This window comes from Ammospiza caudacuta, chromosome 14 (assembly GCF_027887145.1).
Source record: "Ammospiza caudacuta isolate bAmmCau1 chromosome 14, bAmmCau1.pri, whole genome shotgun sequence".
Classification (NCBI taxonomy): Eukaryota; Metazoa; Chordata; class Aves; order Passeriformes; family Passerellidae; genus Ammospiza; species Ammospiza caudacuta.
This window is the reverse complement of record NC_080606.1, coordinates 764,229-789,314: the sequence shown is the minus strand read 5'-3', so window position 1 is coordinate 789,314 and position 25,086 is coordinate 764,229. Positions and strand designations below refer to the sequence as shown.

The 25,086-nt window shown below is 61.1% G+C and overlaps 1 protein-coding gene across 2 annotated transcripts; it reads left to right on the top strand.

The window, feature by feature from the left end:
- The first annotated feature begins 4,532 nt into the window (after nucleotides 1-4,532).
- On the top strand, nucleotides 4,533-20,576 carry TSC22D3 (TSC22 domain family member 3). Of its 2 annotated transcripts, none has more exons than XM_058813865.1 (3): nucleotides 4,533-4,905; nucleotides 18,711-18,762; nucleotides 19,333-20,576. In XM_058813865.1, exons 1-3 carry the CDS (start codon nucleotides 4,583-4,585, stop codon nucleotides 19,576-19,578), a joined length of 621 nt encoding a protein of 206 aa, XP_058669848.1. In that variant the 5' UTR covers nucleotides 4,533-4,582; the 3' UTR covers nucleotides 19,579-20,576. The 2 variants fall into 2 exon arrangements, with proteins under 2 accessions (XP_058669848.1, XP_058669849.1); XM_058813866.1 differs by lacking the exon at nucleotides 4,533-4,905 and adding an exon at nucleotides 18,251-18,424.
- The last annotated feature ends 4,510 nt before the right edge of the window (nucleotides 20,577-25,086 follow it).

The window sequence follows — 25,086 nt, the reverse complement described above, 5'->3', positions numbered from 1 at the left end:
CTCAACTCCAAACCCCAATTTCCAAACAGGCGAAGTGGCACAGAGCTGAGCCCTGCCTGCCCACCCCATGCTCTCCCAGCAGCACCCACACTCCTGGGTGCCATAATGATTTCAATACTCCCCCAGTGCATCCCTGCAGCTCCTATGACCCTTTGCTGCGCTCCTCACAGAGCTTGAAGATGGTTTCTCGATGCCAATTAGTGCTTGCCATGCGGATGAACAGCAAGTTTTACCGCTTTGTTGCCAGACAACCCCAGGCTTTCATCAATCCCGTGGAAATGCCAGCTTGGTTTTAATCTCTCCTCAATGAGCTGAAAAGCCTTGTGTTGGAATAGCTCACTACCCTCTGTCTCAGTAGGCAATGCCCCTGGACAATTACCATTGTGCCCAGGGCCACTCCCGGGGCTGTGTGAGTCCCCGTGCCAAAAGGAGAGCAAGGAGCCCCACATGCCACAGGTTGCCTTGGCCCAGGCTGTCAGCATATCCTATATGATTTACTGGAGTGTCACACAGAGAGAAACCATCCCAGCCTGGTTCTGCATGGCTCACCATCACTGCCTGGGAAGAAGGCTCTGCACTGTTTGCCCTTGGTAGGAGCACAGTGTCCCTGCAGAATCCTCTCCTCAGAGCCTGGGCACAGGGGCAAATGCAGCTCATATAGGTCCCAGAGGAGAAGCAGTAGCTCTGCATTCCTGGGGAATAGTCCAGGTGGGACCCCCCAATAACAGAGTGGCCACAGCTAAAGCCATCCCCAGCCCACTCCTCTGCCAGCTGCAGATCTCTGCCCAACACATGAAGCTCATGTGGCCCCACACACAGGGGAAAGAGCTGCTCTGGTGCTCAGGGGAGCTGCCCCACACACTGCTCTGCACCACCTCTGGGCCGGCTCATCTCCCTTCATGGAGACTCCAGGTGACTGAGCCTGCTGGCTCCCCATCCCTCTGCAGGCAGGAAGGCAGAGCCACTGGCACCAGCCCTGGGGGCTGCCCCAATCTCCCAGGGGTGCTGCAGAGCTGGGGACAGGGTGTCTGTGGAACACTGGGAAAAGCAGGACTAAAGAAAGGCAGGCAGCTCCCCATGCTGGGTGCTGGGCAGCAATACCTCCATGTCCCACACAGCCTCCTGTTGAGCTCGGGGGGGGGGGGGGGGGGGGCAGGCAGACAGGACCCCTCCTCAGAGCCACACATGGCCCCCAAGACTGCCCCCCCATCTCCCCCACGGCTGGTGACTTACGTCAGGCAGCAGATGGATCCTGTGCCCAGCAGGCTGGCATGGGGGTGGCACTGGCGGTGCTGCAAATACCGAGGCTGCTGACGGCGCTGGTTATTCTTAGCACCCGTGGAGGCGCAGGGGGCTCGCCTGGCAGGGGGCCTGGCACTGGTGGGCTCCCCTGGAGCAGATGGCCCAGCGGCATGAGCCAGCTCTCACCACCTCACCAACGGGCAAGGAACAGGGAAGGCAGATTGCACCCAGAGCCCTGCCTGGCTCTGAGCCAGCTGCAGCAGGGTCTTTGAGGAGCAGAGGTGATCTGGATACCACCTGAGAACAGGGCAGGGTGCTGCCTCTTCTCTCCACTGGGAGGGCCTTCCCAAAGTGAGCACTGGGGAGAGGGGCTGTGGCTGGGGGACCTGGACAGGCACCAGACAGACAGATGGCACATGGCTGGAGACATGGCTGGCACAGGGCTGGCTGCACCCAGGCCCCCACAGCCCCACACATTCCCCCTGTTCTCTCCTTCCCAGTCCACTACCCCCTCTTGTCCAGGGGGCTGCAGGAGAAGTTGAGGCAGGACTGGAGTCCCTGCCCTGAGCTGGGAGCAGAACACCCTGCATTTCAGCCAGGGGTAGGGAATCCCATTCAGAGCTGAGGGGTTAACATGGAGCCCCTTTGAGTGCAATAGGCTTCTGGGCTAAAGCTGTCCCTGCCCTGCCCCAGAGCCAGCTGAGTCCTCACTCTCTCCAGCATGCTACCCTGTGCCAGTTGTGGCTTAGGGCTGCCATGACATGTGTGAGTGTGGAGCACCGTGGGTGCCCTTGAGGGAAGCAGGTGTGCAGAAACTAGCACTGTCCCAGTCCCATGAACAGCAGGACCCAAAAAGGCCAGAGCTAAACATAGGAAACCTACTTTCCAGCTGCCACCACTAGCTGATCACCTTGAACCAGGATGTGGCTCCCGGATCTGGGGCTTTAGAGAGCTCATCGTGGCTTGCACGTGAGAAGGTGGTAGCCCATGATTGTGTGCTGGTTGCTGATGAGGAGCAAGGAGCTGATGGCTGGGCAGCAGCCCCGAGCCCTGTGTGGCAGCTCTGGTGCAGCTGGCGGGGCGTGGGCGAGAAGGCACAGCCAGAAGGCACAAGGAGCCTGGAGGAGTCACCGACCTGTGCCGAAGCCACCTCCAGCACTGTCGGGGCCCGGGGCAGAGCCGCTGGGGGAGCTGGGGCCGAGGAAGGGGTGCCAGCCCTGAGCTCGCCCTTCCCTGTGTGCCCACGGGATGGCAGCAGCCTCCCGCGGGCCCGCGGGCACCCACCCACACCGTGGGGCTCCGCTCCGCCCGGGGCGCAGCTCGCGGGGGCCGCTCTGAAACCCAAAGGATGGAAGAAATCTCAGCGCCCTCCTGTTTCCCTGGGTCCTCGCAACAATGGGGTCACCAGGAACATCACTAGCCCCTGCTACAGGGCAGATGGGTATGACTCAATTCCCTTCCTTCCCTCATAGCCCACAAGGAGGGCTGAGGAAGCACCTCAAAAACAGCCCTCAGCATCCACCAGCGCATAGAAGGAGAGGACACTCCTGGAGCAGCTTGTGGGTTGTCCGTCCTTTAGGAATTCACTTGTTTTCAGCATCGTTCCAGGGCTGACAGTTTCCCCTGCCCACACTTGGAGCCCAGGCTGGTGCCACCTCCAGCGGGAGTCGGATCCCGCCGGTCGCCAGGTCCGATGGGGTCTGGCATGGGAAACCCTGCCCAAGTTCGCCGTGGCCGCTATCCCAGCTGTGGATCTGTGGTGGATCTGGGAGTCTCATGAGTCTCCAGGTTACTAATGGCCTGGAAACTGCTTCATCCTCATGGCATGCATCTTCCTTCTTCATGCTAAGCAGAGAACAGGAATGTTAGTTGGATGCTCCCACCACTTCTTCAGTGGCAGCAGCTACCCCGTTAACAACGCTGGTGGGCACTGCGCTGCCACCGGGACCTCTGCTCTTCAAGTGCTCTAGTGGCTTTCCCGGCCAGATTTTGACCTGGTTTACCTCTTATCAATCCTGTGCCCTTCAGACATGCTGCAATCCTCCTATTGCTGCTTCCTGAAGCTCCTTCCGCCAGCCCTGTTGCAACCCTGCTGTACAGACCCACCTGCTGTCCCTACATCCTGCCTGCCCCTGGCGGGCTTCCCCAGCCTGCCTGCTCCTCCCCTTGGCAGCTCTGCTTCCTTGGACCCTTGCCCAGCCCTTCCCCACCTGCTCCCAGCTGCTCATCTCTCTCAAGGGTGAGGGCTACCTGGGCTGGTCCCTGGGGCTCACTGACCACCAGCCCAACCTCGCGGCCTCCCTCTCACCCCATCTCTGCACTTCTTCAAAGCCAGTACCTTGTGGCCTTCACGGATCTCATTCCCAGGGTCCTGGGCCAGTGGTCCCCACCTCCCTGAGGTGTTGTCCCATACCCCAGCCCCACCAGGACAGCACCATGTGCCCCAATCACTCTTCACTCTTCACTAGCCCCCAGTGCGGTTCAGTGGTGGCAGAAGTGTTCACCTTGAGATGCAGCAGTGCCGGGAAGCCACTTCTCCTCCTTCTAGAAGTCCCTTTTCCCCTGGGATATCCCCGACCCCCAGGCATCTGCCGAGACTCTCAATGTGCCCAACATCCACAGCCCCCAGGCTTCGTGCGTTCCACTCATGCCTGGCTTGGCTTCGGACGAGGCAGCTCTCAGACGTTCCCAGCAGTGAAGCCAGGTCCTTCCTGGCTTTTCCTCCCATCCTGGGACCTTTAATCCCCTTTTTTCTATTTCCTGTCCCGTCTCCGGGGCCATGCGGGCTGCCCGCACCAATGCTTCAGGGAGTGATGCCGCGGGCAGCGCAAGCCTCCTCAGCGCCCGCGCCACCCCCGGAAAGCACAGAGCGGGGCGAGGATCCCCACCGGGAAAGGGGCACCGCGGCCCTTCGTCACCCCACGTCACCTCAGGTTACAATTGGCCGGCTTTTCCCGGCCCCAGGCGCGGGGTGGGTGCGCTGCCGGGGAACGACGGCTCGGGGCGGAGCGGCGAGGAGCGGAGCGGAGGCAGGATGCGCTGGGCCGGGCCGGGGCGGAACCGGGGCGGGCGGAACGGGGACGGGGCGGAGCGGGGGCGGGGCGGAGCGGGGCCGGGAAGGAACCGGGGCGGGCGGAACGGGAGCGGGGCGGGGCCGGGGCGGGGCCGGGGCGGGGCCGGGGCGGGGCCGGGGCGGGGCCGGGGCGGGCGGAACGGGAGCGGGGCGGGCGGGGGCCGCTCGCGGCGCTCGGCACCGGGCACGTCCTGCAGCCGCTCGCCCTCCGCGGCCCCGGGAGCGGCCCCGGCGCCGCCGCCGTGGCCAGGCACGGGGCCCCCCGGGATGTCCTCGTCGCCCACGGAGGAGTGCCGGTCGCCCGTGGGGCTGGACTGCTGCAGCTGCTGCCTGGATCTGGCCAACCGGAGCGGGCTGGAGGAGGGGGCCGGGGGCGAGAACAACAACCCGGGCAGTCCCACCGTGAGCAGCTTCCGGCAGCTGCGGGAGCAGCTGGTCCGACAGAACCTCAACACCGACAAGCTGAGCTCCATCATGCGCCAGGACTCGCTGGAACCCGTCGTGCGGGACCCCTGCTACCTCTTCAACCAGGGTATCTGCAACAGGAATATCGACCAGACCCTGCTCTCCATCCTCCTCCTCTTCCACAGGTGGGTGTCACCGCCAGGAGCCCGGGAGCTGCCGGGGGCCGAGTGCCCCGGGGCAGCGGGCTCCGAGCTGGCAAGAGAAGGGGACTCGTGTGACCCCCGGGCTCGGGGGTGTCGGCGGCGGTGGAATCTGGGTGGGGAGAGGCCGCGTCTGGCACGGAGTCTGTGCGTGGTGCCAGCCCGTCCCCGGGTGCGGGTCCGGGTGGCTTTGCTCTGCCGTGCCTGTCTTGTGGTGCCCTGTGTCTGCCGGGCAGTGACAACAGCCCCCAGCTGTGTGTCTTGGCCGCTGGACCGTGTGCTCATCTCCCTGGCTACCTCTGTCCACACAGACAGTGCCCGCAGGGGCATGGATAGTGTCCAGCGACAGACAGGCATCGGCCCCATCCTGCGTGGAGAGTGCAGCAGGTTCCTTGGGAAGCAGCTGTGCTGCCTCGAAAGCCATCTTGAGTGTCACCGAGAGCCTGGGTAGGGAGTCTGAGAGTCCCAATGTCAGCTCCTGTCCTTCCAGCAGCTCCCCTGGCCCTCCCCCGGAGTGGACACAGGTTTGGCCTGGAGTGGTGCTTCCCGTGCCTGGAAAGTGGCTCTGCCCTATCCGAGCTGGTCTCGGGGTTGCTCTGGGCAGACTGCCTGTGTCCCCCAACTGAACGTGCTGGGGGCTGCTCCCATCCATCCCCGGCAGACTGAGGAGGCAGAACTGCGGGGTCTGCCCTGCTCCCTCCTCTAGCAGTGAGAACAGAGGAGGCTGAACGGGGGGTCCTGGGGGCTGCCACTCTGGAGGCTCCCCAGCCCTGATGAGGTGAACCCCAGAGGGGAGGAGTGGACAGAGCTGTCTCAGGTCCTGCACTGGCGCAGTATGGGGCTGGCTCTGGTGACACCCTGTGTGGGAGCAGCATGTGTGAGGGCTAGCAGGTCTGGGTCTCCCCAGTTCAGCCCGAGAGAGCTGAGCTGTGCCAGTAGTGCCGCAGGTGCCCGAGACTTCCAGTGTCTTCAGCAGGTGGGACACATCCAGTACCCTGAGGAGACCTGTGGCCCATCGGTGCCTCGGGTACAGATGTCTGCCTGGCTGGCACGGCGGGCAGCGGCTCTGGGGCTTGCTGCTCCGCCATGGGTGGGTGCTGCGCACGGGGAGCGGCACCCAGGCGTTCAGAGACACCTCAGCATCCCCTTCCCAGCACACGCGGCGTGGGCGCGCTCCCGGGCTGCGCGGCAGCGGGTGGGCTCCCACGTGGCTGCCCCACGCGTGTGAGCCGCCCCGGCGCGCTCCCGCCTCCTCGCCCAGCAGCGTCTGACGCCGAGAGCTGCTGCCTCGAGCCGGCCCTGCTCTTCCTGCACTTACATAACGCCGAGCTGCTGCTCAGGTGGGAAGGGAGGAGCTGGGACACCTGCCAAGGCTCCGGTGCCTGGCCAGGACGGGGAGCAGCGAACCTGCCCCGCTGAGAAGGAACAGGAGCGAGAGGTTCTCCTCCTCCCCGGGAGGCTGCAGCAAGTTGGCACCGTGGGTGAAGGGGGAAGCAAGACCTTGTCCCTAGCACGGGCTACCAGGGCTGGGGTCAGAGCCAAGCGCCTGGACGGCTTGCTGGGGCAGTCGGTGACAGTGCCTGTGGGCCAGAGGCCACTGATACGGGCACTGCAGGCTGCTTTCAAACTCATCGCTGCTGGAGCAGCACCTGTGGTGCTCCTGGTGAGGCAGGGAGTGAGCAGAGATGCCAAGGGACAGGGATTTCTCGCTGTCAGTGTGCCTTGGCATTCCTTGCTGCCTGTTGTGTGATGCGTCCCAAGAAGCTCCATGCATTGTGCTTGTCACGGGCTGTGCTGTGCTGTGGTGCAAAGCTGTGTCCCTCTGTCATGCCCGGTGTCCGGGCACCTCGGTGTGGAGGCTGCCTGGGTGATCCCCTGCCACCCCTAGGTGGCACAGCATGGGGGAGCTGGGTGCATGGCCCCGGGCACTGGAGCTAGGTGTGCCCACACCTGTGTTTGCAGTTGTTTTGCTGCAGCCTGAACTTTCTCCTTCTGGGGAATGAGCCAACACATCCAAGAGGAGATAGCATACGCAGCGGAGGATTGTGGGTGCCAGAGGAACACCCCGATAACATGCCTGATAAGGGCACCCTGCTGCTGGCACCAGGGAACCCAAACCATTTGGTGCCCATTGTTTTGGCTGACGTGCTCCTACAGTAGCACAGGAGGAGGGGAAAGATGTGTGGATACACATCCTCACATGTAGCTGACATCCAGGACAGCATGGGATGCCCAAGATCCTAAACCCAGAGTTGAGCCTGGCTCTGGGCCTGGCTGGAGACAACTCAGTTAGAGTCAGATCAGTGCTGGGCTTCTGAGACAACACACATTTCAGCATGTCTAACCTGTCTCTGGGGATTTCTCTGGCTGGGTGGTCCCTGCCAGGCTCTCCATACCCTTTGCTCACAGGAGGGATATTATTAGGGATGCACAAGGAAGGCATGCTCTGGACCAATTGCCTCCAGGGCTCATGCTCCTGCAGAAAGCCCTGCTGTTTCAGGAGTGCACAGGATCCTGTGCAGAAAGGGCTTCTCCCTACCGTGTCCTCACACAGGGCATCCTAAACTGCCTTCCAGGGAAGTCTCAGGAGTGCCAGGGAAGCACCAGGTACAGGGAGGGCAGCTGCCACCACCCTGGCTGGGCACACCTTCTCCCTGCAGGTGCCAGTGAAGTGGGCAGAAAGCTGTCCCTCTGTAGTGCCTCTTTGCCATCCCTTTGTAATGCCAACTTTATCCCAGACCCAAACACAAGCCCAACTGAGTGCAGGCCAGGGGAGCAGGCCCATGACCACCTTTTCCTGGGCCAGGTGGCTGAGGGGAGCCAGGGGGGTGGGAGGAGGTCGGCCCTGCAGGGAAGCAGCCCCCTGGATGTGTGCTAGCCTGTGATCCAGGCGAGACCTGCCTGGCTCTGGGTGGGAAGAGGAGGTACACACCAGCCACTCCTAGGCAACACGTGGCAGCCTGGCCAGCCTGTGCCCATCCTGCTCCAGGCTGTGAGGGGACACCTCTGCATAGCCACAGCATCTGTAGGCACTGCCAGAGCTGCTGCCCAACCCAACAGGTTGGGCAGTGACCCATCCTTTGGTCTGAGCCATGAAAGCAGCTGAGGGCAATTTTCTCCCAGGCCTGGGCAAGCCATGGGAGTCACGGGGAGGCAGGGAAGCTCTGTGTGAGGGGTGGGGGAAGCACAAATTTGGGCAAAGCAAGGGCAGCACTGCCTTTCCCAATTTAAGGGCAGGCCAGCAAGCAAGAGCTGCCAGGGCAGCAGTAGCAGCGTGGCATTTGTGTCACAGCACCACTTGTTCCTGTCTGTCGGGTGTCACTTGGCAGCAGCAATGCAGGAGGAGAGCAGCCAGGGCATAAAGGGCATCCCGAGGTGGCAGGGCCAGGGCAAGCATTCCAGCTGGTCGAGTGGGCTGAAGCAACAAGGACACATTGATGGGGAGAGGGGCCATGAGTGAGCATGAGAGAGGTGTGGGTGTAGGACCAAGCTGTGCTACTCTCCTTCTTCTGGCCCTGGGACAGCTCTGAGCTCTGCCATGGAGGGGGCCAGGAGGGTCCCCATGCCCTCCAGAGCCATGCACCAGGGCTTTCTTTGCTTTGCTCCCACAGGACAGAGATGCACATGGCCTGACCTGTGGCCTGCAGTGTTGGTTGCAAGCCTTGCACACCACTGAGGTGCTGGGAAGATGTTGTTTCAGTGGCAGGGAGTAGCTTGTACTGCTGGGAGGTGCTTACTTTGGCATACCCAAATGCTGCCACCCTCGGGAAGATGTCAGGCAGGCAGCTGGCTCAGCTTGGTCTCCACCATGGGCATCTCAATACCTTGGGACCCCCACCCCACGGCCCAGCAGACCAGGCTCACAGGGGCTGTGCCACAGCACACTGGGCTGGCAGCAGCCTGTGCCATGCCATGCACCATGCCCGTCCCTGCCTGCTCCTGCAAGACCCAGCTCCCTCCAGAAGGATATTCTCAGTACTCTCTGGAGCACAGGAGAGCCATGCTCAGCCCCTCCAGCCCCTTGGGAGGGAATCATTTGCCCCTGACCACAAGGCTATGGCCAAGGGGGCTGGCACAGCTGAGCCAGTCTGGTGATGCCAACGTCAGCTTCCCAGCAGCCTGTCATCTTGGTTCTCTGGGGATTCTCCAGCACTACCCATCTGCTAGGGCAGGCATTTGGCTCTGCACAGGCAGAAGTAGGTGTCCCAAGGTGAGGCAGGGATGACAGCATGGCCCTATGGGGAAAAGGCTGGACAGGATTTTTTCCAGCTTTGAACTGTAAAGATGAGGAAGAGCTTGGAGCTGAAGGAGGCTGCAGGGCTCTGCCCTGATCCCAGCATCATGCCTCCTCTCTCCAGCATCACATTATCCTTTCCTGGTGAGACACGGCCTGATTCTGGACCGTCTGTGCTGGGACCTGAGGCCACCTCCTTGGCCACTGCCCAGCACAAAGAGGGTTAAAGCTGACTCTGTACTTTGGGGGAGCATCGTGACCTGCATGGGACCAAAGGGCTTGGAAAGGCTTGGGATATATGTTGTCAGAGCCTGGCAGCTGTGTGTGTGCCCAGGGGACGTGACCATGTATGGGTCCATGTGCTTTATGTGCACTGCCAAGGCCAGTGAGGCTCCAGGTGGATCCTGCCCTTGGGGAGGACTGAGGCCCTGTTGGTAGAGGGCAGAGAATCACAGAACCCATTAGGTTGGAAAAGTCTCCTGAGGTCATCATCTCCAACTTTACCCCAGGGTGTGTTCTGGGGGAAGAGGGCTGGAGAGGCGAGAGAGGCTACAACCCATCCCGATGCTTTGCAAATGAGCTCTGAGTTATATTTATCCAGGTGCTGAGCGTGGCTGGCTTTGGGACAGGACATCATCCTCTGTCTGTGTGCTGAGTTTTATATATATATTTGAGGGGGCTTTTGCTGCAGAACAACTCTAGTGGCAGAGAAGAAACTCTGGGCCCTTCAGACTCCAGGATCAGGGTGGGATCCAGTCCTTGCCTCACCTGCAATTCCCTGGGGATGGCAGCCCTGTCCAGATTGGCAGAGGGTGGTAGATGCCATGGGGCAGGACAAGACATTTCCATGTCCTTTAGTGAGACCATCACAGTGATATGCCTGTGACAAGGAGCAGGACTGCTCCGGGTGGTTTGGAGGCAGGGGGTGTTCTCAGGCTGTTCCCAAGGGTTGGCACAAGCAAGGTGATGGCTGGCTGCTGAGGTTGGGCACACAGAGAGCCTCGGCAGCACCACAGGTATGCATCCTGCCAGGAACCGATTGTCTTTCACGTTGTTATTGTTCTGAAATGTCAGTGACGGCAGGGTTTCAGTGAAGGTCCTGATTTGAAATGCCCGGGATTCCACGCAAAGGCCAGGCAGGGTATTAATAACTGTCTCTGCTGGAGCCGTGCTGCCCTCCATGTCCTTGCCTGACCTGCTGTGGGTGCCAGCCGAGCTCAGCTCCTCTGCCCCAGCCCCTGCCGGGTCAGCTCTGCGGGGCTGGGGTCCAGCTGTCCCTCGGCTATTGAGGGGTTGCTGGGGCTCCTGCTGGGGCTCCCCTCGAGCGTTGGGCCAGGCAAGAGAGCACCAGGCTCCAGCACCTGCGGAAGGGGCCAGAGAAGGGCTTGAGGGGTTCCATAAACAGGGCTTATTCTGGGCTGGAAGAGCAGATTTGGGTAGCGTGGGGTGTGCTGCACAGCTCCCGCAGCTCCCCTGCCTCCGTCCTCATTACATAACGAGCTGCCTCCCAATTAGTGAGCGGGCACTCCTGCACGCCGCAGGGCAGCAGCTGCCAGCACCTAGCAGGGCTCTGGAGCGCCTGCTCCTGCCTGAAAAGGGGCCTGGGACTGTTTTTGGAGAATGCCAGAGGCCCAGCTTTGGGGTTCCTCTCTGGGCTGAGGATCCCTGCAGAGCTGAAGGAGGGGCTGGGGGGCAGAGCCCGGGCTGGCAGCCCCTGCGTGCCTGCTGTGGGGTGCGAGGGCACCGCCAGCCCCTGTGCTGTGGGACGTCCCTTCAGTGCTGCAGCCACCTATGCTCTATCCCCACTGCCCTGAAAGTGGACCCGAAAAGAGCACCCAGGACATGGAGGTGATGCAGTTGGGGCTCTCCAGGATGACCCAGTAAGTTCAGAAGCAAGGACAGGTCTGAGTTCAGAGCCGTGGCTGGCAGGAGCGCCGGGGCAGGGCACAGGTAGGCAGGGAGCGATAACACTGAGTTCAGTGACAGCACTCCAGCCCGGCCCCTGGGTGTGAAACACTTTGCTCTGCAGACAGATTTGTGGATTAAAGCTCTGACAAGGGTTCAGCCTGCAATCCTCCCTGGGGCTGGGCATCTGTGGTCCATGGGAGCCGGTAGCATGGTGGAGGTTAGCTGCACTGCCCCAACAGCTGGCGTGGTGCTCAGAGAAAGCTGCAAGTTTTTCACTGGGCTGTGCTATGCCTGGCACTCTCACCTCAGCACTTGGCAGCTGTGGGACCCTTTGGGGGGAGCAGTGAGGAGCGAGGGTGCCCCACAGTCCCTGGCAGGGTACCCACCAGGGTGTCTGCACTGGGTTGGCAGCGCAGCACGGGGCTGGTGTTGACAAACACCAGCAAGGTAGGATGTTTGGCCACAGGATCCAGGGCTGGTAATAACCCAATGAGCCTTTTTTCCTCTTCCTCTCCTATACCAGCATGCCTGGGGAAGCTGTGATTCTGGGGGCTTCCAACATGGTGAGAAGGGAACTGGGTCCTCTCTGGCTTCCAACATGGCTGAAACTGGGTCCTCTCTACCTCCCGTCCTCACACTACTGCTGGGAGGCAACTCCTGCTAGGGGCACAGGAGGAAGAAGAGGGTCCAGAGACAAAGTTAAAGAAAAATTGCAGCTCTCAGCAGGCTGGCTTGAGGGTGTGCACTCGCATGCTAGAAAAAAACAGAACTGGGAGTACAGCCAAGTACCTTTATCAGAGGAAGCAGTCAGCCCCACAGCTGGACACAGGAGCCTACCAGGGCTCCTTCCACCACCCCACACTGCCTCCAGCCTGACAGGTTGGAGGAGTCTCCACACCGCAATCCCTGCCCATGCCTGCTGCCTGGTGGGGTGGGTCACCTGTGTCCCCTGCCCGTGGCCACAGAGCTCATTCTGCCTCCATTGGGCATGAAGGGAAGGAGGACATGTTCCCTGTCAGCCTTCCCAAGGGTAGCTTCCCTCTGGCCTTCCCTCACTGAAACCGTCTCTGGGCTTCCCCAGCGTGGCAGGGGCCACCACCTCTGTATGGGCCGCACGTGACTCTGGTGTCCCCTGGCTTAGGACTGGGACCAGGCAAGGCCACCAGCACCAGCTCTGCAGGCAGGGGGTGCATCCTTGCCCAGGCACATCCAGGTGTGCCCAGAAGGGGTTACCTGCTGTTCTGGAGCAGCACGTGCCCTGAGTTGGGGGATTTGTGACCCCTCCAAGGCTCTGATGGGCATGTCCTGGGTCCCCATGTCACAGGGCTCCTGGTTGCATGGGGCTCCTGTGTGTCTCACACAGTTCCCAGGAGGCACCAGCTGAGCTGGAGGGTAGTCCCAGGCTGCAGGGAGCAGCTCAGCCAGGGAATCCCCAGGAGGAGGAAACCAAGATCTGGACAACCGGTGTGCTCTGGCAGTGCTAGGCCCACAGCCCTTGGGACTGGCACAAAAGCCCCACGCCAGTGCCACAGGGCAGGCAGTTGCTGTTCAGGATCCTGGGATTCCAGGGCAGACTCAGCTGCCTGTTTGCCCTTGGGCAGCCCCTAGCACTACCTCTCCTTTCCCAGAACCAGGATGGAGCTGCTGGACAAGACCTGGAGCTCCTCGGCCCTGTCCCACAGCCAGCCCTTCCTGCCAGAGGCACCCACAGGCCCCAGCCATCACCAGTGTCCCCAGCCACACTTCCCCCGTTCCTGCAGAGCATGGTAGGGATGCCCTGGTGCTGGCATTCCCAGCCCCTTGGCTGGTACCACCATAGTTGCAGATTTGGGGCTGTGACAGGCAGAGTTTTCTTAGCTGTGTTTGCAAGCAGTAGCTTTTCCTCTCCCACTCTGCTCTGACCCTTGGAGCAGGAGATCTGGCTCTGCAGAGCAGCCTGGGCAGCCTTGGCTCTGCGCCTTTCCCAGTTTGCTCTCCAGTGTCTCTGAGGCCAGGCTATAAACATTTCCCACGCCTCAGACCCTCTGAAGGGCCTTCCTCCCATTGAGCTGAGTCCTTGGGAGAGAGCAAGCCAGGAAAAGTGCCACGGAGCCATGAGCACAGCCTGGAGCAGGGGGAGAGCCAAGTCTGGGGAGCCAGGGCTGCTCCTGAAGCCCCAGCCACCCCTCCAGCTCCATTGGCCACTACCAGGACAGGAGCATCCTTCAGTGTGTGGCTCTGCAATGCCTGGAGCAGGTCCAACACACAGGGCTCAGTACAAAAGCACAGCTTGTCCCCGGGGCTGTGAGGAGAGGGCATGTCCCCTGACCCACAGCACTGTGCAGGTGCAGGATGCCAGGCAGCAAGAGATAATCCCCTCGTCCTCCTCCCTGTCACCCCTTGCTCCAGCCTGGCGGAGCTCTGTGGTGGCTGCAGAGCTCCAAGTCCCATTGCTGGGGAGGGGGTTGTCACTTTGTGTCACCCAGTAGGGGGGCTGGCACCTTCTGGGCTGAGGAACAGGCTGTGTAAGGGCTGAGGGGCTGCTGGCAGCTTTGGGGTGTCCTGCAGGGCCACTGCTGGGGTGATATCATCATTGGCTGGTGTCACCACCTCTCCTCACTGCTTGATGACAACTGTGGGTGCTTTTTTCCCCCAGAGAGCACAACAGTTAGTGTCACAACTGCCCTGTATTGCGGCTGCTGTCGCTGTTACCAAAATAACCACAGACACAAGCTGGGCCCAGCCTGATGACCCTCCTGTCACTGTGTGCAGATGCAGGAGCTGCCATGCTGCTGCCTCAGGGATGCACTTCACACCATTGTCCCCTCTTGCCCAGCCTGCTCCAAGCACCCATCACTGGTGCCATGGGGTAACTGGGAGTCCATGGTGACCTGCTCCTTGGGAAGAGCAAGGTGGGTGTTGCCCACCCTGCTGTGCTTGGAGAAGCAGGAGCAGGTGATGGGAGAGGAGGTGGCTGCTAGCAGCCTGGCTAGGGCCAGGGCTGTGGTGTGCTAGGAAGGGGCCCCCCTCACCACTTGGGGTGCAGCTGGAGCCCCGTGTAGGACCCTGCTGCTGTGGGGGCATTGGGGCAGCTCAGAGGAACTCCTGGAGAGAGCTGGCACCAAGCAGGATGCAGCAGAGCTGGGAGCCTGCTGCTCACACTGTGGAGGAGGCAGCAGGGCTGCAGGTGATGCCTGAGCGCTGGGGGTGCCCTCCCGCTGTGCCCTGTGCCGCTGGCAGGGTGTGCAGGCAGGGCTGGGCATCACTGTTAGTCAGGGCAGCGTGTGCAGGGGGTGCCAGCAGCGCTCGTGCATCTTCACGCAGAGCAGCAGCACAAAGTGTGTGTCACAGAGTCACAGAGTCACAGGTCAGAAAAGACCCTCAAGATCATCAGCTCCAGGTACTAAACTAACATGCTCACACATGTGTGCAAGCAGGGTGCACCAAGGTGCACATGCATGTGCAGGGTGTGCCCCTGTGTGCAGAGCACACGCTCGTGTGGGCTGCAGACACACGTGTGCATGCAGGGGACATGGGTGTGTGGCTGTGCTGTGTGTGCACGCACATGTGCAGGCAGCACTTGCTTGTAGGGGCTGCAAGGTGCACCCTGGTTGTGTGCACCCCACTACACACTCAGGAGCCCCCATGTGAGGTGTGGGGCTGCGAGGGGGCTGCAGCCCCCTGCCCAGCCTGATCGCCTGTGTAGGGATCCCCCATTTAACTGAATGCCAGGAAAGAAACTTCTGCTTCTTCATCCTCCAGAGCATCCCTTGCTGCGGCCTCTCGAAGGCCAACAGATCCTGCCCAGCCTAAGTGAAGAACCCATGCCCTGAGCAGTGCTGGCTGGAAAGACCCAGGAGGACTGCAGGGAAATCGGTGACTTAGTCCAGTTTATTTTTGCAGTAGTCCCAGCTCCATGGGAAAAATATTGGAGGTGGCAGACCTGACGTAATCTCCCCCAAAGCATTTTCTAGCTGCCCTCCAGTAGCTGCAGAAATATCCGGGGTTTTTTCTCAGTCCTTGGTGCCTGAGTGCTGCATCAGAAAGATACCAGGCAGGGACCAGGAACTTCAAGCTGTGAGACAAGGACTGCCAGGCAGGCTCTGGTGTGCTGGCTCTGGAGCCCTCGGTCCCTGCCACTCATGATTTAGGGCTTCCTTTGGGAAGGAGGCTGAACCAGGACTGGGGGGGGGCAATATTGCAGGAGGTGTGACACAGAGGCACAGCTGCCAGGGCTGGGGCAGGCTGGGCTCCAGCCACCCCAGCTCCCTGCTGTTGACAGCTCTCTGCAGAAGACAGGAGGTGGCCCAACTGTAGGAGAAAATGCTCTCCCCATCTCTCCTGTCTTCTCCCCTGTGAAAGCAGCACGGTTCATGAGCTGCCGTGGCAAACTCAGTTCACATCCCCTGGTGTGGGTGGTCTGGACTTGTACCAGCGGGGGGACAAATCCATGTTCCAGGGGCTGCCACCAAGCCCACCACCGGCCACTCTGGGGGCAAGTGCACACAGAGGCCTTTCATCTCCCCAGGGAGGGGGGCACCCGCGCAGCTCGGGATGGCACACTGGCCATTGGCCTTGAAAGGGCCAATTGAGTGCAGCTGAGGTCATCTCCCAGCGTGTTTACCCTGTGGCTGGAGCCCCTGGATGCAGCCAACACCCAGGCTGTCTCTGCCACTGCGAGCTGGGGGCACGCAGCCACAGGCAGAGCCAGCATCTGGAGCAGAGGGGCTGGAGCAGGGTCAGGGTGGCATGGCCTTCCAGCCACCGTACTCCCCGAGCCTCTTCAGACGGAGGGACTGGTAAGTCGGGCCTGGTGTGGGTGAGGGGAGGAGCACAGGCCAGCCTCAGGGCTTGGGGGACAGACACCTGCCTACTCTCTTCAGTGCCAGCACCCTGCTCAGCCCCTGCACAGCAGCTTTGCAGGGGCCGGAGTAGTGCTGACACAGGGGGATGTGCACAATTCCTCCCCCAGGTCCCAGATGGGCCCACCAGGGAGAAAATGCTTTCTCATATCCCCACATCAAACCCGCATGTCCCAGGGCACCCACATATGCCCCGGCTGCAGTTCACAGATGGCACAGCATCCTCACTCTGCTCTGAGATGGGGTTTGTGGGGAGCTGCCTGGCTAGGTCTTGCTCCCAGCAGCAGGTGTGCTGCGCTGTGCCTCAGTTTCCCTTTCTGATGGGGAAATTCCACTCTGCTCTCCCTCCCTGCTCGAGGAAGGGGCACAGCAGCACACCCACAAGTCAGGGTTCGCTGGCCTCTCCCAACAGCCAAGTGCCAGTCATATTCAGTGCCCCCTGGATCGGGGTGCTGAGTGTCCTTTGCAGCATCCCTGGAGTGCACATGCCCTGCCAGCACTAACTCTTTCTTGGATACTGTGCCGTGCGTGGGGTCTGCCATCCAGCATCAGCCTCGCCACGCCCAGCAGGGAATGAGGTCCCGGGGTCAGGGGCAGCAGGCAGCCACTGAGCAAAGTCCTCCCAGATCCAGATGGCAGAGATAAGTGGGCAGCCAAGGGCAGTGGAGGCAGCACGGGGTGGGCAGTGCCAGCCCAGCCCTTAGGGTGCTGGGGGCATTTTAGGGGCGCTGCTTCCACTTCTCGGAGGAGACCCACCTGCTCTGTGTATAAATCTGTCTGTGAACGCGGGAAGGACCCGTCGTGCACACGGCAGGGCGCGCGCACGGGGACGCCGCTCGGCGCAGCCTTGCGGACCCCGCCCCAGCCGCTGCAGTGCCGGCCGTGCCCGCCGGGGGGCGCCCTCCCGCAGCCCGGTTATGCAACGCTGGGCGGGGCCGCCGGGCCGAGGGCGCGCTCGGTGCCCGGAGCGCTCGGGGCTCCGCGCGGCCGCCCCGCCCCGTGTCGCTGTTCTGTGACCCCGGACTGTTCTGACGCCCTGGGCTGGTGGTGTTTGGTGCTCCCGAGTTTGTTACGGAGCCCGATTTTGTTCTGGACCCCAGGTGTGCTCTGCATCCCTTAGTTGTTGTTCTGCACCCAGGGCGTGTTCTGTAGCCCGAATTTGTTGTGCAACCAAGGTCAATGTGTTGCACCGTAGATTTCTTGTTCTGCAGACAGGCTTGGCTCTGCACCGTGGGGTTGTTTTGCCCTGTACTCCGAGTTCGTTTTGTACCTCTGCTTTGTTCTGTATCTGGGGGCTGTTCTGCACTCCGCAGCTGTTCTGCAACTTCAGGGTGTGTTCTGTATACCCTGGGTTGGTTCTGCATCCCGGGTTTTCTCTGCGTGCAGGCTTTCATTTTTCCTCCTGGAGTTGTTTTTTACGCCTGGGTTGTTTCTCTGCTCTCGTTTATCTTGTTTGTCCCTCCTGTTTCCGTTTGTTTTACATACCTGTTTCTCTTATTCACCCCGGTTTTTAGCAGCCCCTTTCTGTTTTTCTCTCACGTTTCTATTTTGCCACCCGGGTTCTGTTTTGAATGCCCATGGCTCCCCTTTCCCTCCTGCCTCTCTTTGACAGTCACGGGGCCTTACTGTGCGGGACCTAAAGGCTGCATCTCCAAATGCAGACCGGGTTCACCCCTTCTCCCGGCCCCCAAGCAGATGCATGTGTCCCCCCGACTGAATCCCCATCCTGGATGCCCAGGAGCACAGGAACGGGATGCTGAGGCTTGTGGGCTATGGGGGGTTGTACGAGGGGTGCCGGGGGTCCCAGGACTCTGCTTGCAACAGACGAGGGGTGTGGAATGGTGTGCAGATTGGGGGGGACGGTGCTGAAGCGCAGGGTCCTTGCGCTGGACGGCGCTGTGCTGTGGTTGAACTGGAAGGGGCGGAGGGGCTGCAGAGAGGTGCAGTACTGAGGGGCAGTACCGGGGCAGTACCGGGGGCAGTACCGGGGGCAGTACCCGGGGTGAGGGGGCAGTTCCCGGGGCAATGTGCCGCACCGGGGCAGTAGGGGGGCAGTACCGGGGGCAGTACCCGGGGTGAGGGGGCAGTACTGAGGGGCAATGTGCCGCACCGGGGCAGTACGGGGGCAGTACCGGGGGCAGTAGGGGGCAGTACCCGGGGTGAGGGGGCAGTACTGAGGGGCAATGTGCCGCACCGGGGCAGTACGGGGGCAGTACCGGGGGCAGTAGGGGGCAGTACCGGCGCAGCCCCCGGCGCGGCGCTGCGGGCGACGGGCGGTCTCCGCCGCGTTCGCCCCTCCCGGCAAGGCGGGCGCCGCCAATATAAGCAAGGGCGGCGGGAAGGCCCTGGCAGTGCGTTTTGCTCCGTCTGTGCGAGTGTGTGTCCCTGCGCCCGCAGCTATGAGCACCGGCATGTACCAGTCCCCCATGGAGGTGGCTGTCTACCAGCTCCACAACTTCTCCATCTCCTTCTTCTCCTCCCTGCTCGGGGGGGATGTAGTCTCCGTGAAGCTCGACAACAGGTAGGGGCGGCCCCGGTGCGCCCTGCGTCCCCGCCATTCGCCGCGGAGATCTGGGGGAAGGGGCGTCCCAGTGCCCGAGGGTGCTGCTGCGACCCCCGGGGATGAGGTGGGGGGGCATCGCTACTCCGGGAGCAAAGGACATACGCGACCGGTGCCTGAATTAAGGAATTCCCTTGGGGAGGAGGACGCCCCGATCCGCTGGTTGGGGGCGAGGTGTCGCGGATGCACGGACCCCTGGGGAAGGGAGGATTTCGGTGCTGACCCTCGGCCTCTCGCTCTCTTCCAGCGCCTCCGGAGCCAGCGTGGTGGCCATTGACAACAAGATCGAGCAGGCGATGGTGAGCTGCAGCTCTGCCCCTTCCTCCCCGCACCTTCCCCGTCACCCCGCGGGTGCTGTGCGCGGGGGTGATCTTCCCGCTCCCGGGGGGTGCTCGGCCCAGGGTGGGGGTCCCTCTGCCCACCGGGGTCCCCGCTCCCCATGGCGCTGCCAGGCACAGCTCCTCTTTGTCTGCGACCGCCGCGAAGCTCATTGGCTCCAGCGGCTCCGCAGTGCGCCGGCAGCGAGGGTGGACGTGGAGGGGAACTTTCGGGGTCTGGGCTTGCCCGAGCCGGGTTCCCGTTCCCTGGGTGCTCGGGAGCTTCAGCCCCCCCCAAATGCCGGAGTAGGTGAGGGGGCTGGAAAGTGCCTCTGGATGCAGAGAGACCAAAGAGATGGCGGCTGAGGGAGCTATGCTGGATGAGCACCAAGCCCTGGCCAGGGTTCCGAGAGTGCACTGGGGTGGGGAGGGATGGTCCTTGAGAAAAGCTTCTGCACCATTTGGCATTTGTCCCAGCACTTGGGAACAGAAGGGATCAACCCTTTGAGCATTAACTCTCCATTAATTGGTCTCTTCCTTGGCCTTTTGCAGGATCTCGTGAAAAATCATCTAATGTATGCCGTGCGGGAGGAAGTGGAGGTCCTGAAAGAGCAAATCAAGGAACTGTTGGAGAAAAACTCCCAGCTGGAGCGTGAGAACAGCCTCCTGAAGACCCTGGCCAGTCCTGAGCAGCTGGAGAAGTTCCAGTCGCGGCTCCCAGCAGAGGTGCTGTGCCCTGAGGAGCAGAGCCCCGGGGTGGCTGCCCCGGCTCAGCACTCCGGGGGCTCTGCGGTGTAAGGTGGCTCTGTCCTCGGGGTGGGCAGAGCCACAGAACTCTTTCTACTTAATCTCCTGCAAAATCGTTTCCACCTTCATCTCACACGAAGGACTGCCAGACCCTGGCACTGCGCCGTGCCCCTCGGGCAGCCCTGGCCAGCCCACAGAGCCAGTGGCCATCTCCGTCATGAGGATGCTCTTCTGCGAGGAAGACAGGGGCAGCTGGCCCCCCCTCCCCATCCAGCCGCCCCCCAGGTGCCAGGAGGAGATCTGGGGTGCCTGTCCCGGCAGGCGTGGGCAGTCTTTGGCACCATGACGGTAACCTGCGGTTGGAAGGAGCGCACGCCAGGCCCCAGGCCGTGGTTGCATGCTGCAGGGGGTGTCTCTTTCTGGCAAAGCCTGGCACTGGAGGGAAATCCATGTTTAGTGAGCAAAGCAGATGTGTCCCGTGAGCCACCCAGGAGCCTGCTGGAACCCAACCCAGACTGAGCAGCACCAGGGGTGGCAGCTGCACGTAGACCGTGGCTGAACGCACAGCAGTGTGGAGATTACAAGGAAAAAAGCTTGTTTTGTTAGTTTGGGCATCTTCTGTAGCTGTATCTATGTATGAACATGTGCACGAGGTGCCTCTGAGGCTGTGGGGTGCCCGCTCTGGGTCAGCCATGCCCATCTCAACATCTGGGGCATTCGAAGGCGGACTGGGATGGTGAGCACCTGGCAGTGGACAGCCAGCTATTGAGAGTGGCACCAAGGAGGGGGCAGATTCACTCCTCTCTGGCATCCCACCTGACAGAACCATGCGGCAGCACTGGGAGGATCTGGACTGAGCACTGGGCAGAGCCACAAGGCAGGCTGTGCTCTAACCCACCGGGGTGGAGGAGCCAGCCCGTGTTCCTGGGCTCCCCTCTGTCCCTGGCCCGTTCTCTGGGATGTGACGGGACATTGCTTTTGATGTCAGAAGCGGTGACACTGTTGTGTAAATCTAGATAGAAATGGCAATAAACTCTACTTTTTATATATACCCATGCCCCAAGCTGTGTCTGTGGCTGGGAAGGGGCGGGAGGGTGGTGGCAGTGGGGAAGGGACTGGGAATTGCTGGAATAGGACTGGTGAGGATACTGGGCTGATGCTGTTCTCCAGCTGAGAAAACCTGGCAGCTCCCCACCTTTGCAGTGGGGTTTAGTTCCCCTAAGATGACCCTGGCTGAGCCAAGATGGGTTTTTGGAAATGTGAGCAGGCAGCAGCCCCTTCCAGGGGCTGGATGTGTGGTAGGGAAAAGTGTTGTGAACCTGCAGGTCTCTGTTCCCTGTGTCTCACCTGTACAGGGCCGACTTGGGGGCACAAGCAGAAAGGAGGCTCTTGTCAGGCTGTGTGGAGCTGTATGTACCCCCAGCTGTGCTCTTCCTCTGGTGTTCTTGTTCTCACAGCCATCATTGATATTTTTTGTTTGGTTGGGGTTTTTTTTCATTTTGGGCTATCTCAAGACATTAGATATAATCTCAAAATACGAGAGTAAGTCATCTGGGTCATCTGGATTGGACAGTGCTGGACAGAGGTGGGGAATCCCCCAACCCTGTTCTAGGGCACGGCCAGCTTTTGATTCAACCCCATGGGGTATGTGAGGGAGGGCAAAAAAATGTGCAAACCTTCCATCTCTGGGGCTGTTGATGGCTACTGCAGGTTAAAGCCTGGAGGTGTTTGTGCAGAGCCCCAGGCTGGCAGGATGTGTGGAGCAAGGTGCAGTATCCTCCCGTGGGGTTTTCTAGAGACACATCTGGGCCATCCAGAGCCCTCCTTGGGCCAGCAGTGCCTGGGGCTGGGGAGCAGCTAGCTGGCCATACCCTGTGCTGCAGCAGCACAGCTCCACACAGTTTTGTGTCTCTGCTGTTGTGAGGGAGGTTCAGTCCCAGCCCTGTGTGAGTCACAGAGCTGGGGGTGGTTGGCACCCTGGAAACGCTGGGTAAACAGCAAAACACAGGCTACAGGCTTGAAATCACTATTGGGTGGCTTTCTCCTCCTTGTTCTGTCTCAACACGGTGACCCCACAGCAGCCTTGTGCAGGCAGCCCTGCAAGTGCTCTAGTGCAAGGGCACACACATGTGCCCTGTGAGTGCCTGTGTGTGATGACTTTCCCTGTGTGTCTAATAACTTTTCCTCTGTGTGTGTGTAAACAGGTTCAGGCTCCTCTACCACGTGCATACACATCCTTTGCACACACAGGCACTGCAGCAGCCTGTAGGGGACACACACAGCAGACCCCCAAGTGCTGCCAGCCTCTCAGGTTTTACAGCTGCTCCAGGAAGGGCAGCTGGATCCAGCTGTGCTTGCACTGTCCAGGTCACTACGGTGGGTGCTGGGAAATGGTCCGGCCATCCTGGCCCCTCTTGGCTGGGGAAGCTTTGGCCTGCAGCAATGAGCTCTGTGCCACATTTGTTTTAATTGCACCCTCAATCCAGCTGTGTTCAAGGGGAGCAGTGATGGTGTTGGAAGTCCCGTTTGCTGCCTCTCCCCGTCCTCTGTACCGTCCCTACAGCCTTGGGGTCCTGCAGAGCACAGAGGCAGACGGGGACAGGCTGTGGCAAAACGCGCTCACTGCAGCCACCCGCTCCCAACCACTTGTTTCAGAGCAAAGCCTTCCTCCCACGGGTAGGCAGAGCCTTTCCCGTCCTGTGGCGTGGTGTGACAAAGTGCCAGCCAATGGCACAGGGCAGCCCTTGCAGGGCCCCCACCTCCCCACTGCCCCACGGTGCTGCAGGGGTTAACGAGCACCCCGGCATCCTGCACCCCCTGACATCCCGCACCCGGCCTCCCCTGGCCCCCAGGGTCTCCCAGCCCAGCCCTGGGTCCACCTCAACTGGCTCAGCTCAGGGGAATGACAGAGAAAAGGGCTCGGGAGGTGCAAGCTGCTGCAGAGGGTGGGAAGCCCGTGTGGGTGATGCTCAGTGCAGCGAGCGCGGGTGAGCAGCACCTGGGAGGGGGTTTGAAGCAGCACAGGGAGGGCAGCAGAATTTGAGGGTCTGCCCAAGGGCCAGGATATATGGGAGACATCCCCAGCCCTGCATATTCTCACTCCTTCACTGTGTTTTCCTGGGGAGATTCCACTCCAGCCAGGCAGAAGGGCCTTATGCAACATCCCTCCCTGTGTCTCAAACACTGTGTGCTTCCTTGCTCCTCAAATCGAACATCATGTCCCAGCCCAGCCCAGTCCTGCGGGAGCTGTGCAGACAGATGCATGTGTGGGATTTTCCACACATGCATGTGTGGGATTTTCCTTGGTGCCCGCACCCCCATGGATCCAGCTCAGCCCCCCACAGCTGCCCAGGCCTGGGCCCTCTCAAAGGGGAAGCTGTGCTGCACAGTGGAGGCTCTCACTGGAGAGTGGCACAAGCCGTGGTGCCAGCCCCAGCGAGCCACAGCTCAGTGCCATGGGGGTTGGTGCATGGTGAGAGCAAGACCCAGCTGGAGCCTACACAGGCAGCCACGGTGCTGGGACTCTGTGTGCAGCAGCCTCCCAGGACACCTGCACAAGCATTCCATGAGCACTGGGACCCTGCCCCAGCTGGGACAGCTGCAGAGGGCGAGATGCAAGTGTGAGGATGCACCAGCAACAAGCCAAGCATGCAGAGCCCACCCGCCAAGAACCTGTGCAGCAGGGTGGGTGGAGGGCACAGAGGAGCTGCACCAGAGCTGAGGGTCCTCGTCCAGCCCATTCCCACAGCTCACCCACCCTTCTGCCGTGCCTCAGTTTCCCCTCTGTTCACATTCCCTGTACAGGGGGTTTTCCCAAGGTCGAGTCAGGCTGAGACCCTAGCATGCCTCCAAGCAGTCCCAGCTGGGTAGGAGGTTTCAGGCAGGCCACGGCCCAGGCAGAGGCAAGGGAGCTGCTCCCAGCACACACGCATGCCAGGAGCTGCTGGCAGGGCTGCCCACCACAGGCACACTGCACTGTGCCCTCTGCCAGAACTGCCAGCCCAACGGGCACTGGCACCTGTGGGGTAGTGGCAGCACATCCCAAAACAGCACAGGCAGTCCTGGCGGAGCAGCTGGTGCTGTCCCAGTGCCATGCCGCCCTTACATAACTGGGGAGCCAGCCCAGGCCTGTGCCCTCTGCTTAGGGCTGGGCCAGGAGCCAGCAGTGCCAGCCACAGCCCCCTCAGGGCTTTTGGCCCCATCACAGGTGCCAGGGCTGTCCCCCCCTGCCAGGAACACTGCCAACCCCACAGCCCCAGCGGGATGGGGACCTGCTGGAGCAAGCCCAGCCGGCTGCAGAGGGCAGGGGCTGCCTGTGCCCAGGGCTCCCTGTCAGGGCAGGGGCCGGGGCAGGGCTGCTGGGATGGATACTCGGTGTTCCCTGGCAGTTTGTGTCCCCAGCACCCTGCCCTGACACCCAGCCACAGACATTTGTTGGTATCAGGAAGTGAAACAAACAGCAGGCAGTAACCTGGCAGCAAGACCGCAGCCATCCCAGCGTGCTGGGCACACAGGGTGCACTGCACTCCTGCTGACACCTCACCACCACCAGCTGCCCTTGGCACAGCACCTGTCCCTGCCCTGAGCACTGCTGGGGATGCCTAAGGAGAGCAGCTGGCTCATTCTCTCAGTCCTCAGGTGTCCTTTCTACATCCTCCTATGCTGCAGGATGAGTTTTCCCATTGGCAAAAATAAAAATAATGCCATGGCCTGTGCCCTGTGGGCTTCAGCTGTGTCCCCAGCCTGGTCAAGTCCTGTGGAGGGAAAAACCTGTCAGCAGGGCCTGTTGCGATAGGACAAGTGGGACAGAATTAGACGGGATATAGGAAAGGAGTTTTTTATGATGAGGATGGTGAGACCCTGGCACAGGGTGCCCAGAGTGACTGTGGCTGCCCCTGGATCCCTGGAAGTGTTCAAGGCCAGGTTGGAGGAGGCTTGGAGCAACCTGGTCTAGTGGAAGTTGTCCCTGCCCATAGCAGGAGGCTGGAAGGAGATGACCTTTAGAGGTCTCTTCCAACCCAGACCATTCTGGGATTCCATGACTCTGTGACACTTTGGTCTGGCTGGGTCCAGCTGTGGCACAGGGGTGTCATGCTTCTGGGAGCCAGACATGCTGGCTGCTCTGTCACCCCCACCCAGCTGGAGCCCAGTGAGGAGCCATCTGCCCCCATTCTGCCATGGGTCAGCACACAGGGAGCCACAGCTTTGTACCCGTGGTGAGGTGGCTTTGTGTGTAATCCTCGGGACAGACACTCCCCAGGGCTGGGACAGCTGTGGGAGTGGGACTGCTGTAGCAAAAGGACTTCAGATTCCCAGGTAGAAACAAGGTCAAACAGCCCCAAAGAGACAAGCTTAGAGGATGAGAGAAGAGGGAAGGGGATGGAGTGTGTCGGATTGTGTTAGGGAAAAGCAGGAGATACTGTCGACAAAAGTTGCTGAGGCAGGTGGAAAACAGGTGGGTCATGCAGGAGGGTGACAAGAGTGCAAAAGGCACAAACAACCTGAGATGCCTCCTGCCTGTCCATGCCAGAGCCAGCACAACAGCTCTTAGGAAGTTAA

Bases quoted from the DNA above. Each gene is read 5' to 3' on its own strand.
- TSC22D3 (XM_058813865.1), top strand. From the start codon at position 4,583: ATGTCCTCGTCGCCCACGGAGGAGTGCCGGTCGCCCGTGGGGCTGGAC. The intron at 4,906-18,710 runs GTGGGTGTCACC...GCTCTCTTCCAG, and splicing joins ATCCTCCTCCTCTTCCACAG to CGCCTCCGGAGCCAGCGTGG. The intron at 18,763-19,332 runs GTGAGCTGCAGC...GGCCTTTTGCAG, and splicing joins ACAAGATCGAGCAGGCGATG to GATCTCGTGAAAAATCATCT.